General features: G+C 43.0%; 1 protein-coding gene and 1 non-coding gene across 2 annotated transcripts in view; both read right to left on the bottom strand.

Annotated features, from left to right (window-relative positions):
* epb41l2 (erythrocyte membrane protein band 4.1 like 2) overlaps positions 1-16,067 on the bottom strand; it is a 96,505-nt gene that overhangs the window by 52,704 nt on the left and 27,734 nt on the right. Inside the window, exons 2-4 of the mRNA XM_042333739.1 lie at positions 7,891-8,462; positions 4,437-4,649; position 4,138 (exon numbers count right to left, since the gene is read on the bottom strand). Of these exons, the coding sequence (XP_042189673.1) occupies position 4,138; positions 4,437-4,649; positions 7,891-8,448 (772 nt within the window). The 5' untranslated portion in view covers positions 8,449-8,462. The remainder of the gene's footprint in view (positions 1-4,137; positions 4,139-4,436; positions 4,650-7,890; positions 8,463-16,067) is intronic.
* trnav-cac lies at positions 5,706-5,777 on the bottom strand. Its single transcript has one exon. It is a non-coding gene; the product is annotated as a tRNA-Val (tRNA).

Below are 16,067 nucleotides of genomic sequence, written 5' to 3'. Positions count from 1 at the left end.
TACTGGGTGTAGCGATTCCTCCAACTCAATTCCTGTTAACCCTGCAAGCCAAAGTCACCCTGCATGCTGGACAGAGGTACTGGTACAGCTGGGCCAAGTTACAGAGGTGAGCAAATGCGAGCCCAGATATATGACTCAAAAAGAATTCAAGATCAAACAAGTCAGAGGTTCTGCAAGCAGCAGCTCCGCAAGATAGAGCGCCAGGGCCTGAGGGAGCCAGGCAGGAGAGCCTCAATCTTGTCTATATTTAACTGAAGAAAGTTGGAGCTCATTGGCACTTAATGTCTGACAGGCAATCAATCAAACAGCAGTAGTCCAGAAGTTGAAGATAGAGACAGAGAGAGAGTTAGGCATCATCTGCTTACAAGTAGAGGAAAGGTTGGTAGACAGTGCTCTCAACAGTAAGCTACATGGTTTGAACTGATTGAACTCCAGTAGTAACCCTGAAGGCACATTCTGGGGTCTTGCCAACCTGTGCTGAATTCTCTCCTAAAGTAGGTAAGCAGGGTGCATCGCTCTTGGGAGAGAATGCAAATTCCATTCAGACAGGGAAATTTCCGTGTGTAAGCAGCATACATATGTGGAACTTCATTTAGTTTGCATACTCTCAAGCATAGTGATGGATTAGCACCTGTGTCAAAAACCACCCTGCCCACCCCCCAAGAAATAAAGAAATTCCAAATCATGGAACCTGTACGGAAACTCGGCATTTTATCGACCCTCAACTTTCCTTCAAACCCTTCATTTGGGCTCTGATCAAATTAGCTTTCCGCCATCTCAACAACATTGCCTGTCTCTACCACCAAGGCAGACAAAACCCTATACGCACCTTTGATTCTTTCAGATTCAACTTTTCAAATGCCCCATTCATTCGCTTCCCTCCACAAGTTTATCCTGATACACTATCTCTAGGAGAATTTATTCTCTGTATTCATTCCAACCTGAATTCTGATGTAAACCAGGTTTTAAAAGACTTTCAATTTGAAGTTTGCAGTGATTCATAACAAGAATTAATATAGTAATCCTTGGATTTATCATGTTGTTAGAACACCAAAGCATTTCAGAGGATTTTATTGTAAAATGCAGTGACTGTTTACTTGCAGGCACATGCAACAGCCGATTTACACACAGCAATATCTCACAAACAGCCACAAAAGTCAAGGACCAACCAACTTGTTACTTGAAAAATTAATGGCCAGGATATTGGGAGAAACTCAATTTGCTTTTCGAATAATGCCACGGAATCTTTGACATTCACCGGAATAGGCAGATGGGATCTCGATTTATTGTCTCATCCAAAGGACAACACCTCCAACATTGCAACACTTCCCAAGCACTTCAATTCAAAGATCGAATGAGCCTAGGAAATAAATTCCCATTCTGCAGATCTATCTGGATGCTTGCAGAAATGATACAACTCATTTTAGAAATTTCAAAAAGGCATGTGAGCTGCAGACTTGGGGAACAATGCAGTGAGCTGTACTGACTGTTCTATGAGTCAAGGCTCACCTCGAGACCCTCCTCTTCGACTGCACCTTCGGTCAGCCTTTTAAACCTATCCTCCCTGCCCTCCACTCCTCCAGATCCCAAACCCCAGCTCTGATCCAAATCCCTGACTCTAGCACCTTGGCACGTCTTGCCGACGTGAAAGGCTCTATACAAATGTGATTTGTTGTTGTAATAATTAAGGCAGAGATTTGCAGCATTCAATAACTTGCTCCTTGTGATAGTTATTTCAAGGAATAGGTTATCGGATATCTCTAATTTTAGAACATTTCATATTTTAGACATCTTAATTTAATACTACTTGCATTTGATATAGCAACTTTCAACTCGGGAGAATATCTCAAAGCACTTCACAGGATCCACTGTCGGCAAACACAGCAGCCAAGTTGCACAAAGCATTGTTCCACAAACAGCCATGAAGTGAATACCCAATTTTTTTTGGTGGATAGTTGGCAAGGACATTGAGAGAAATCCCCTTTCTAATTTTGAATAGTGCCATAGGATCTTTATCATCTCCTGAACAGATGGTGGACAAGACCTTGGTTAATGCCTCATCTGTAGGACTGTACCTCCTGAACAATTCCTGAACAATATATTGGAGTATCAGTTTTTACTAATCGAGTTCAAAGTCCGGACAGGAGGCTTGAAGCAAGAACCTACAGACTCAGTTGTGTACCATCTGAACCAGGCTGTCGTCCATTTTGTTTTATTGTATTTGTCTTATTGACTTAAATTTGACTTAATACAATGAGTACACTGCTACAAGGCGTATTTTTGATCTTTAAAACATATGCTTCACAAAGACTTCAAAAATAAGGTTTACAAATTAGTTCACAGCTTCCTCTTCACACTATTATGGCCAAGTGCCAAATGGAGCCAAGAATGCCACCAAAAGTGCTTAACAAAGCTGAAAGCAAAACCGCATTTCTTCCGGCAGACGAGAAATTTAGAGTGGTTAGTTCAATTTATTCTCCCCACCCCATCTTATCTATACTTCACACCCACCTATTTACATGGAGTCCCGTAGCTTAGTGCCTCGCAAGTGAGAGGACCCAGATTCCATTCCCCGACGAGGTAAAATCTGAGGCAAGTTTCCTTACTCCACATGTCTGTGTTCACCTAGCAGAAAGTAGGAACCCAGATCGCTTTCAGGGAGTAATAATCCTTCAAAAAAAAGATTGGTCATTCAATCCATGATTGTTTGTGGGACATGGCTGTGCACCATTGGCTGCCGCGTTTCACCCACAAAATCCAGTCAATTCACTTTACAATATATTCTGTACAAAATAAATGCAGGGAGGAAAACAACAACAACAAAATTACATTTGTATAGCGCGTTTTATGTCGGGAGGACGTCCCAAGGCGCTGGATAAATACAAATTTGTGCAGATTCTTGTGGTCCCGTATGATCATATGGAGTCCGTGGAGTCCTGTAGCTCAGTGGTTAGAGCGCTCGCCTTGCAAGCGAGACGCCCGGGTTCAATTCCAGGCAGAGCGAAACCTTGAGCAAGTTTCCTTACTCCACACACCTAATAATAATCCTTCCAAAAAACAGAACAATAATAAATTGGTAATTTTCAATTCACAACTGTTTGTGGGACACTGCTGTGAGCAATTGACTGTCGCGTTTCACCCACAAATATATGGTCAATTCACTTTACAGCAAATTCTGTGAAGCGCTTTGAGACGTCTAGAAGATGTGAAAAATGCTATATCAAATGCAAGGATTATTATTATCATGTGATAAGATATCAAACAGGGAACTCAATTCTGAAATCATTAGAACCTCACTTGGCTTAAGCCACCTCATTTGTCTTAAGCCGTGGAAACTACCATGTCCAAAGTGAACATTAAAGATTATTCAATCTTTATAGACACAAAAAAACCCTGATCAAATTCACTATAATTAACCAGGATTAATAAGCAGCTATTCTCATGAAAGCACTCCCACCATTTTCATCTTTGTTTTGAAAAGAAAAATCTACACACTGCTTTGTTCAAATTGTACATTTGACTGTTATATAGTCACACAGATTTAATTTCAAAGAACCTCTGTCATGCTGGTTCACATTTTAATTCCAAGAAAACATCATCACAGGGCCATTAATATTAACAAAGAACTACACGAACATATAAACAGTGTTTTGCAAATGAATGGAATGCTTGTATAAGATTGCCCTCCATATCCCCAATAGCCAAAATTTAAGTAACATAGAATACATTCACATTTATAACTGAAAATCACTTTGCTGGGATACTCCTAACTGTTAACATATTTCTGCAAAGTATTTAAACACTTCTACCTTATAGAGCAGTGGTGGCCAATCTTTTTGGTCGACCAAAAAAATAAATTTCCTGATTGAATCAATCAATTCCAGATTTTTCTTGACTCAATCCCTCAAAAAACAATGAACCAAACGACTGTTTGGATTGCGTTTGAAGAAGGGAAGATTACAGAAGAACCCGGTTATAATGTCACCTCAGTAGACTGTCTCGCTTATAGCACGAGTATCCTAAGGCTATCCACTAACCGAAAGCACAGCGCACCCAGCTTCTGGTTAGATTATCACTGATTAGTTGGCTTCCAGTACTAAAAAATGCATGTGCACTATACTAATTCACTGTCAATACTCTCTGCCTTTGAAATTAAATGGTTATTTTGTGTCAATCTATGCATTTAGGCCTAGAATGGGACCAAGCTTACCAGGTTGTGGGTTCAACTTGTTGTGATTGGGTTTAGATAAAACATTTAAAGTTCATATTTTACAATATCTTGAAAATAGTGAACATACTAAATTTTTGATTTGAAGTAGTTACCCAAAACTATTCACCTCATTCAATAACACAAATGTATGTTTCAAGGTTTTTTTGTGATACACATGCAGATATATAATCTTACTGAGTTTGAAATTAACTGATATTGTCCTTACCTCAATTTCGAAGGTGTACTCTGAACCATCCAGCATGAGTACCTTGCACTGCACAGCCTTCATCATTTTTGGAATTTTCAGAGGTGATTTTTTGTTGCTGTCATCATCTTTCTTAGGCTCCCCACTTCCTTTCTCTTCAATGGTTATCTCTTCACTCTTCAAGTCTGTATCCTTTTCCAAAGTTCCTGCTGCATTTTTCTCCTCTTTAGCAGGCTGCAGAGGATCCAAGTTTTAGAAATGCAGCATTAAATACTAATCATATCAGGCAAAGATCATCTATATTTGTTTCCTTACTTAAAATAGAGTCCTGCAATATGACTTACACAAATCTTGCACAGTAAAATTAGCTTGTCCAATTGCAAGTTTTTGTAATTTTACGAATTCACTTAGGTCTTTGGACTCGCTAGATATTTTCAATAGCTACTTCTCATGTCAAAAGTGGAAATCATTAAAGTGAGTCCAACACAAATTTAAGGCATGAATGAGATCATCATCATTCTGAAAGATTGTAAAGTCTTCCTTTAAAAAAAACTTCTGCCCAATCATACATGGTGAAAATGCAAGTTAAATTAACAGAAATATGCTTACAAAAACAGAGAGGACTGGTTCTAATTTTTAGTATCAATTCTTATAATAAAAGTTCACAAGATCACAAGATTGGTCTGGATGAGGAAGGCCCTTCGCCCATCCCATCTCATCCCTCCAGAATTCCCTCCCTACGTTCCCCCATCACTGCATCAAATTGCTTTTCAAACAAGTGCAGGTTTCCTGGCCTCTACCACCTTTCCTGGCAACCTGTTCCAGTCATTGATTACCCATTGCGTAAAGAAAAACTTTCTGGTGTCTTGTCATAAAAGTGCCCTTTAAACTCTAAACCCATGTCCTGTTACTCTACTGTCTTGATACATCCTAAAAGTATTGATTTGGGGTTACTTTTTCAATCCCATTTAAAATGTTGTACACCTTTAAAATGTCGTCTTCTCTCAAAACGGAAAAACCCCAGCTTGTCTAATCGTTCATTCCTCTAACTATCATAATAATACTTGAATTTGATAGCACTTTTCACATCTTCTAGACATCTCAAAGCACTTCACAGAATATACTGTAAAGTGAATTGACTGCATTTTTTGCGGGCGAATCGTGGCAGCCAATTGTGTACAGCAGTGTCCCACAAACAGTCGTGGATTGAAGTGACCAAATTATCATCGTTTTTTTTCTTCTTGAGGGATTATTATCAGGTATGTGGAGTAAGGAAACTTGCCCAAGGTTTCGCCCTGCCGGGAATCGAACCCGGGTCTCTTGCTTGTGAGGCGAGTGCTCTAACCACTGAGCTACAGGACTCCATCATCCTCATTCCTCTCCTCTGCACCCGTTTATGTTATGGTGACCAGAACTATATGCAGTATTCAAAGCACTGTACTGCCTGAGAATGACATCTGGGGATCTAAACTCAACTGATTTAGGAATATAGGCCAACATCCAGTTTGCCGTGTTTATTACTGCCTCACATTGTTTTGACATAGTGAGCAAATGAGTCAACCAACATCCCTAGATCTCTTTCAGCTTCCCCCTTGGAAATTCAATCCCATTCATAAAGTATGTGTATTTCCTATTCTTGGATGCTATATATAGCACCTTGCACGAGGTCAGTTTGTTAATTTTTGAAAACGTTTCTCTCTCTCTCACACACACACACACACACACACAATCTCTTTCCCCAAGGTTCTCTCTGCCTCGGTCTACCACTTTCTCTGACTAACCTTACACTGTACAAAAGTAGGTATAAACACTCTGTGGCATCAGCAACATAGATAGAAACAAAATAATTTGGAATTAAGTAGTACTTTTCACACAAACAATTTCTCAAACCAACTGGCAAATATAGTGGGGCACACCGAACAAAGTAATCAGTGATTTAAAAGGCACAATGTAAGAGAAGTATTTGAAGATGTTTGGAGGCAAGCAAAGATGCTACAAAGTAGAGTTTTTTGGTCAGGGATTCAGAAGACAAGTTAGGGGGAGACACGACCACAATCACTGGCGACTTTACCCAAGGAAATCTCACCTCCTGAACTTCAAAGAATATAACCCATTTTACTCAGCCTCTCTTCATAGTACATCAACTGGGAGTGGGTCAAAGAGAACAGATGGTGGGTTTCATACCAGAGAAAATTCTTATCAGAGACAGTAGAGAAACTGGAAGAAAAATAGTAGAGAAGAAGTAGATGGTTGGGGGGAAAAAAAAAGTCAAAGTGGAAAGAATGATGCAGTGGAGACTGAGGGGGCCCAAGGCAATGTCTATAATTTTCACAAAGGGAAGGGAATTCAGTTTCAATAATAAATCTTGCGCTTGTTAAGTTGGTAGTTGCCCATGTGAAGTATAAAGCACTAATTGGGTCAAATATGGAGGGGGTGGGATTCTATATACAAATCTAAGTGCAATTTGATTTCGCCCACAAATATACGGTCAATTCACTTTACAGTATATTCTGTGAAGCGCTTTGAGACATCTAGAAGACGTGAAAAGTGCTATATCAAATGCAAGGATTATAATTATTAATAAGCTTTACAAAAGTAATTTTGTTGTATTTTGTTGCAAGTTTCTCAGTATTGAGAATTCTCAGTACAGTATGGTTTATTTTCTTCACATTAACCCATTTCTCACCCCACCCACCAAGAGAATTCTCAGTCCAGTTTCTTTTCTTCCTTTCACCCCAGTTCTCTCCCCCCTCTCCCAAAAAAGAAATTAACTCTAAATACTAGGATTTTACTGGGGATGAGTAGTTTGGCTTATGAGCGGAGACGAGAGGAACTGGGATTTTTTCCACAGGAACAAAAGTTGAGGGGTGACCTGATACAGGTCTTTAACATTTTAGAGTTTTGACAAAAGACAATAGGGAGAAATTATCTGCACTGGTTGCCAGTAAATGGAGGACATCAATTTAAGATAGTTAGATAGTAAAGGAGCAAATGGAGGGGGTGGGTTGATTTTTTTTCCCATAGAAGTTAAGATATGGAAGCCCTGTTGAGAGCTATCTGGTGAGGCGAAATCTACATTGGCTTTCAAGAGGAAACTGGAGAGTTATCTTAAAGAGTTAGCTACAGGGATATAGGTATGGGAAAAGAGCAGGTAAATGGGACTGAAAGGATTGCTTGAGGGAATCAGCACAAACAATGTTCCAGGGGGCCTTCTTCTGTGCTATAACTTTCTATGGTTCCAAATGAAACATGGTGAAAGTTTATTTCGTATTCAAAATTAAGTTTATTTTGTACCATTTGTAGTTAAATATTAAAACTACCATTTGTAGTTAAATATTTAAACGTTTATAGACAAAGCAGAAATTATTTGCTATTACAATTCCATTCCAGATTGCCTGAGTTACAGAAATTTAGTTTATTACACAACTAATACTACAGTTCATTATAAACAGTTTACAGTGGACATTTTACTTGCCTGTATCTCCGCAGAGCTCAATGGACACTCTTCTTCCCTATCATCCACCTTAATCACTTCCGCTGTAGGCACCGCCTCCTTCACCATTTCACTCTCACATGGAATCTTCACTAGCTCCAGCTGTTCTTTTTCTACTGGCTCACTTTCTTCAGGTAGAGGCTCACTTTCTTCAGGTAGAGGCTCACATTCTTCAGGTGGAGTCTCGCTTTCTTCAGGTGGAGTGTCATTGGTGTTCTCGGCCACTTTGTCTTCTATAGGTTGCACCAGAGTCAGCGATTTCTGCTTCTTTAGCCATCCAGGCAAGAAACGTGATAGTCCTTTCCCTCCTGACTGCTCCTTTCTCTCACTGCTGGATGGACTTGCAGTTGAAGTTGAAGGGGAACTTGGTTCATGTTCAGAAACAAGTTGCTCTGTAGACACTGACTGCTGGTCTTCCTTAGTGTCATTCTGTTCTTGTTTTGCATTGACTGAATCTTTCAGATTTGAGTCTTGAGGCTGATCTTGCTCAGTTTCCTTAAATTCCTTTATTTCAGGTTTAGATCCAACATCAGTTGCCATGATGACAACTTGAACTGGAAAAAAAAAGTTTCATAATTTGATACTGAATTAGAAGAAAACTTTGAAGATTACAAATTAGGATCACAATGTCAATACTCAACTCTAAGTTAAAGGAAACCTGATACTTGCCATTTTTCAGTTAAATAAATGTATTATGATGCGCAGGATTTCTAACAGTTATTGCATCAACTTTCATGATGCCATCAACTTTCAAGATCCGCCACTGTCTCACACCGCAGGCCGCCGAAACCCTCATACCTGCTTTCATTATTTCGAGGCTCAACTATGCAAACTTATTGCTTGTCGGCCTCCCCAATTCCTCCCTCCACAGGCTACAGATCATCCAGAACTCTGCAGCCCGTGTCCTCTCCCACACTAGGCTCCGCGACCTATCACCCCCATCCTTGCCCAACTCCACAGGCTTCCCATCACATAGTTCAAGATCCTGGTCCTCAACTTCAAAGTCCTCGACGGTCTTCCTCCCCCCTACCTCTGCAACCTCCTAACCCCCTCCCATCCTGTTTGCTCCCTCTGCTCCGCGGGCTCCAGCCTGCTTCACATCTCCTGCCTCACTCACCCCACTATTGGCGGTCGGGCCTGCCACCACTCTGCCCCCACCCCCTGGAGCTCCATCCCGAAGTCCCTCCACCTCGCCCCCTCCCTTGCCACCCTCAAGACCCATCTCAAGACCCTCCTCTTCGACCGAGTTTTCGATCTCCCTGCTTCTCCCCCTACCCTCCACCCTCCCCGTAACTCTGTCTGTCCAGCGTCTTGGGACGTTTTCCCGACGTGAAAGGCGCTATACAAATGTAATTTTCTTGTTGTTATATTTACATTTCAAAAGTATGTAAATTAAATTTGTAGGTTTAAAAATGAAATACACAGAAAATTTAATCTACACAGTTTTTAATCTCAACCAGATCCAAAAAATACACGACTGTTTGTGGGACACTTCAGTACGCGATTGGCTGCTGATTTCGCCCACAGTCAATTTAATTTGTAATATATTCTGTGAAGCGCTTTGAGATGTCTCAGCAACATAAGACACTGTATCAAGTGCAAAGGTTATTATTATCATCAAAAATAGAAGACACCTTTTCATGAGATGGGGGGGGGGGGGAGTACAAAAAGAATTGCAGAAAATGTCAGATTTAATATGGTTAATTAAGTACTAAAATAATCTTAAAATACATTTCTATAATTTTCTACCATCTTTTAGCACTCAGTCTACACATTTGTTGTTGTCAGCCTCCATGATTTTATGTAAAAATGTCATTACAATGTCATGTAATTGTTTGAATTTTAAAAGTTGGACCATCTGCACATAGAAAACATACATCTTGCATGTTAGATAGTACCATCACAAGATACCACTATTGGTTTCGGCCCATATAATCTCACACTCCAGAAAATCCACCATTACATCACAGCACCCTGGTCTCAACCACATTTCCTGACAACAGGTTTGTCATTAGTTACACTGAGTAACGAAAAATGTCCTGGTGTCTGGCAGCCCTCTTATATCACAGCAACCAAAACTATACACAATACTCAAGGTGTGGCCCGACCAGATCACTATCGTGAGGTCCTGTAGCTCAGTGGTTAGAGCACTCACCTTGCCAGCAAGAGACTTGGGTTCTATTCCCGCAAGGCGAAATGTTGGGCAAATTTTCTTACTCCACACGCCTCTGTTTACCTAGTAGTAAGTAAGAACCCAGTTGTTAGTCGATTCGCGGATTGCTTTTCCGGGCTAATAATCCCTCAAACAAAAACAATAATAATTTGGTCACTCAATCCACGACTGTTTGTGGGACACTGCTGTGCGCAATTGGCTGCCACGTTTCACCCACAAGTATACAGTCAATTCACTTTACAGTATATTCAGTGAAGCGCTTTGAGATATCTAGAAGACATGAAAAATGCTATATCATATGGAAGGATTATTATTATGCAACACGAGTGCGACATCTGTCGATCTGAAAACTGATTTGGCAAAATAGCCAGGCATCCTGTTTGCCGTGTTTATTGCTGCCTCATACTGTTTTAACATGGTGAGCAATGCATCAACTAATGTCCTAAGATCTCTTTCATTTCCACCTTGGCAAGGTTTATCCCTCCTTGGCAGTGGTTGTGGGGGAGGGGGGGGAAGGAGAGGGGGTCTCCTTGGAGCTGAACAGGCTCCAAGGTGAATGTCTGGCATCGGAATATCGGAATCAAGCCAGCCCTCTGCGGCTGTCTCAGTAGTCCGGTACCTGAGCCAGGCAGGTCCAAAGTACTCCAGGAACTGCTAACAGCAAAGCCAGCCTGGCTTTTCAGCAATACTTGGAGGGACAGACCAGTCACAGGGGGCAGGAAAGCCTCCTACACAGCTCATGCAAACCAAAGCCCTAAATGGGTGAGGGTGGACCTAGCTCGACAATCAATGGGAAAGCTTGCCAAACAGTGCTATGAATGGCAAGCTGTGCAGTTTTAGCTGGTTAGAACCCGGCAGTATCCCAACACACACTTTGGGGTCCTCAAGCCTCGGCTCCTGCCGTCCTGCGCCGAATGCTTTCCGCTATTAGGTAAGCAGGATGCGTTCCTCCAGAGAGAATGCACAATCTACAACAACAACAACAAGATTCCATTTATAGAGCGCCTTTCACGTCAGGAGGACGTCCCAAGGCGCTACACAGTTGGGTCATGACCCGAGCAGGGGGGAAATGGTCAGGGTGAGGGGAGGGAAGGGAGGGAGAGAGGAGGGGGAAATGGTCAGGGTGAGGGGAGGGAAGGGAGGGAGCGAGGAGGAGGAAGAGAGTCGAGAGGGGAGCTGAAGGCACGGTCAAAGAGAAAGGTTTTGAGACCGGCCTTGAAGGAGGAAAGGGAGGAAGCAAGGCGAAGGCACTGGGGGATGGAGTTCCAGAGCCTGGGGGCTGAGAGGCTGAAGGCCCGACCACCGATAGTAGGGCGGTTGGGGCGGGGGACGTGGAGCAGACCGGAGCCAGAGGAACGGAGGGTACGGGCAGGTAGGTAGGGGGATAGTAGGTTGGAGAGGTAGGAGGGAGCGAGGCCGTGAATGGCCTTGTAGGTGAGGATGAGGATCTTGAAATCAATCCTCTGGGGGATGGGGAGCCAGTGGAGGCGAGCGAGGGTGGGAGTGATGTGATCGCGAAGCCTGGTGCGGGACAGTACACGAGCTGCAGAGTTCTGAATGACCTGCAGCTTGTGGAGGGAGGTGGCGGGAAGGCCGGCGAGGAGAGAGTTCCCATAGTCCAGCCTTGAGGTGACAAAGGCGTGAACCAGGGTTTCAGCAGCGTGAGGGGTGAGGTAGTGCCGTAATCTGGCGATATTCCGGAGGTGATGGAAGGCGGTGCCAGTTGTGGTGCGGATGTGAGGGAGAAAGGACAGCTCAGGGTCGAACAAAACGCCGAGGTTCCTGACTGGCTTTGAGAGGTGGAGAGTGCAGCCTTGGATGCTGATGGTGTCAGCGCCTGAGGTGCGGAGGCGCTGACGTGAGCCAATCAGGAGGGCCTCGGTTTTTCGCACGTTGAGCTGAAGAAAGTTGTCTCTCGTCCAGGACTCGATGTCGGACAGGCAGGCTGTCAGGACATCGGTGGTCGTGGAGTTGAGAGTAGAGGAGGAAAGGTAGAGTTGGGTGTCATCCGCATACATGTGGAAGTTAACCCCATGTTTGCGGATGATGTCACCAAGGGGGAGCATATAGAGGGTGAAGAGGAGGGGACCGAGGACAGAGCCCTGAGGGACACCACATGAGACAGTACGGGGGGTGGAGGAGAAGCCATTCGTTGAGACGAAGTGAAGACGGTGGGAAAGGTAAGAGCTAAACCATTCAAGGACAGTGCCTTGAAGGTTGAGGTGGGAGGACAAGCGGTGGAGGAGGATAGTGTGGTCGACCGTATCGAATGCTGCCGATAGGTCGAGGAGGACGAGGAGACAGAGGGAGCCCTGGTCACAGATGGTCAGGATATCATTGGTGACCTTGACCAGGGCAGTTTCTGTGCTATGAGCAGCACGGAAACCTGACTGAAGGGGTTCGAAAAGAGAATGGGTGGAGAGGAAAGAGCGCAGTTGGGAGGCGACAACTCTTTCCAAGAGTTCTATTCTATTCCAACAATCTATCACCAGAATTTCCATGCGTAGGTGGGTTGCATGGTGATGGGTTTACGCATGTGTCAGATACCCGGCCAACCCAAAAAAATTCTAACTAAATAAAGGACCTTGGTTAAACAGCATTGAACTTCAGTTGGCAGTTAGCCCAAGTGAATATCCTATCAAGCTCTCTTTGTAAGGCCTTTGCTCCTTGATTATTTTACAACTGCAACAGGCAGTTTTCAATAGCCCCTCCTAGACTAATATTTGTTCTTTTCAACATCAGTCTGGAGACAAAATAAGGACTCCTAGATAAAATCTGGCTGAGAACAGCACCCATCAATAGCCAGGACTTGATATCAGACAGACAATTTGCCAGGACGTCAACGGTCGTGAAGTCGAGGGTGGAGGCAGCGAGATAAGAGTTGGGTGTCATCCGCATAAATGTGGAAATTGACCCCATACCTGCGGATGACATCACCGAGCGGGAGCATGTATAGACTGAAGAGGAGGGGACTAAGGACAACCCTGAGGGACATCACACATGACGATGCGGGGGCTAAAGGAAAAGCCGTTGGTATTCATGAAGTACAGACGGTGGGAAAGATAGGATTGGAACCAGATCCTTGTCCTCACCTTTAAAGCCCTCAAAGATCTTACTCCTCCCTACCTCTGCGACCTACTAAAAATTCACCAACGTGTCCGCTTTCTCCGCTATGCAGGCGCTGGCCTGCTCCACACTCCCGGTCCTGCCTGCTCCATTATCGGCGGTCAGGCCTTCAGCTTTTCTGCCCACACCCTGTCAATCTCCATCCTGGAGCCCCTCTGTCTCATCCCCTCCCTTCCCTCCTTTCAAGGCCCATCCCAAGATCTTCCTTTTCGACACTGGTTTTGGTTATCTTCCCTCCTCCATTCCCCTTGCTCTCCACCCCTCTCTGATCCCAACCCGCAGCTTAGGTGCAAACTCCTCACCATCCAGTCCTTGGGACATCCTCCCAATGCAAAAAGTGCTATATAGATGCAACTTTTGTTGCTGTTCTGCAAATCTCCTATTTGGGTGATTTAACTTAGCTTTTCTGTAGATAAATTGCTATGAGATCATTGTATTATGTAGCTATTGTTAAGATTTATGGGTATGTGGATTACATTCTAGTTGCAATTATACCTATTCTTTGAAAAATAATCAACCTCCAACATGCATGGGAATCAAAAGAGGGTAAAAGTTCACGCACTCATAACATCCAGCATTCATAACATCCAGGTTTGACTCTCTGCTTGTTGGCCTCCCCAACTCCTTCCTCCATAAGCTGCAGATTATCCAGAACTCTGCAGCCTGTGTCCTCTCACGCACCAAGGCTCAATGACCCTATCAACCCCATCCTCGCCCAACTCAACTGGCTTCCCATTATACAGAGGATATAGTTCAAGCTCCTGGTCCTCACCTTCAAAGCCCTCCATGGCCTTGCTCCGCCCTACCTCTGCGACCTCCTACCCCCATCAACCTGCCAGTTACGGACTCTCCACCTAGTAGACACAAGCCTATTTAGGTTAACAGACCAAACTCTTTTATAATTTTAAACACTTCATTAGGTCCCCCCACTTAAATGTTTCTTCTCTCGTGAAAAAAGACCCAACCTATCCCAGTCCATCATGATAGCAGTAACATGCCAGCCCCGATATCATCCCAGTAAACCTATACTGTACGCTTCCCATTCTTATTATATCCTCTTACAGTGTGGAGACCAGAAATGGATACATCACTCCGAATGTGACCAAAGTTATGTATAAATTCAACATCACCTCTTTCTTCACTTTTATAATCTATGCCTTCTGGATATAAAGCCCAGGACTCTACTGGGCTTTTTATGGCCTTATCTATCCGTGTAACTACTTTTAGAGATTTGTGAATCCGAATCCCCAGATCCCTTTGCTCCCCTATTCTTAGGTTAAATGGTGGTTTTAGCTGATTAGACTCCAACAGTACCCCAATGCTGTGATCTCCTAGCCTTGACGCTTGCCAACCTACGCTTAAATCTCTCCAAAATTGGGTAAGCAGGATGCGTTCCTCCAGAAAGAGATGGCACATTCCATTCCAATAAATATTTGGGGAATTTCCATGTCTAAGTGGGATGCATGGAATTAGTTTGGATAATCTTAAGCATGGTGATGGGTTTCCGCACTTGCCAGACACCCAGTTTCCGCATGTGCCAGACACCCAACTGACCAAGAAAAAATAGAATGCAAGTTGTTTTATTTCACTATTGTTTGGCATTTCCCAATTTATTAAAAATTGTCGGGGTAACAATAAGGATTATTTTTAAGATGTTCCAGTTGAGAGGGATGAAAGAAATCTGCAAGAAAAAACATTCTATTAAGACATCATGTGACTGCTGCCCAATTATCAAGTTTGTATGCTTCACCAGTGTGCTTTCGTTAGCCCAGTAGTGCTAAATGCAGCATGTCTGACTGAACATTCAGTCAAGCTAAACAGAAAGATTTTTAATCAATGCAGTTTGTGCAAACTACTGTAGATGCCAGGTTCATCTCAGCTATAGGATGTCAGCTTTGTCAAGGGTTATGTTCCCAAGCACAAAGTTTTCAAATGAACAGTTGTATATTTACACAATAATCCAGAATAAAATGAACTTTGCTTTGATAAAATGGCTCTAACATTAAACTACAGTGCTGTTCTTTTCTTGAGGCTCCAAGACAGGGGTGGGCAAAATACGGCTCGCGTGCCAAATCCGGCCCGCTAAATGATTCTATCCATCCCGACATTGTGTCTAGCAATAGAAAAAATTATAGTTCGTTCAGTTCCAGAAAGTCGCATAAATTTCACATTTGAATCTGTGTGGGAACATCAGCCAATCACACTGCTTAGTTGTGCGCACGCTCCCTTAAGTGTTGAAATCAGGCTGAAGTCAGAAATGTAGGGATCGGCAAATATTCAAACACACGCTGGCGGCAACCGTGGCAATACTTTTCACTGAAGAGGTCGTTAATTCTAAATGACTTTATCAAAGAAGCGGAAAGTGGTTCCCGACGGCCGAATATTCAACAAAGAATGAACGTCTAAATAGTTTTTTTTACCAGTGTGGGTGGAAAAGCTGTGTGCTTAATTTGCAAAGAAAGTGTGGCAGTACTCAAAGACTACAACTTGAATCGCCATTTTGAGAGCAAACATGCTTGTAAATATAAGAACATTTCTGCCGAAGAAAAAGGAAAGAAAGCTGATGAGATGGTTGTTCGAACGCAAAAAGTGCAAAGCATTTTCACGAAACAATTTGGGTCCCAGGATGAGATTACAAGAGTGAGTTACGTGACTGCACACAAAATCGCCAAGAACAGGATCTCTGAAGGAGAATTTATAAAGGAATGTATGGTTGACAGTTCAAGAACATTAGCTTGTCAAGGCGAACTATTGTGAGACATATCGAGGATATCTCTGAGAACCTGTAACTGCAGTTACAAAATAAAGTAAGCAATTTTGCACGTTTTTCACTGGCACTCGATGAGAGTTGTGATGTCAA

This window comes from Callorhinchus milii, unplaced genomic scaffold (genome assembly GCF_018977255.1).
Source record: "Callorhinchus milii isolate IMCB2004 unplaced genomic scaffold, IMCB_Cmil_1.0 Scaffold3, whole genome shotgun sequence".
Taxonomy (NCBI): Eukaryota; Metazoa; Chordata; class Chondrichthyes; order Chimaeriformes; family Callorhinchidae; genus Callorhinchus; species Callorhinchus milii.
This window is presented reverse-complemented; position numbering and strand designations above follow the sequence as displayed.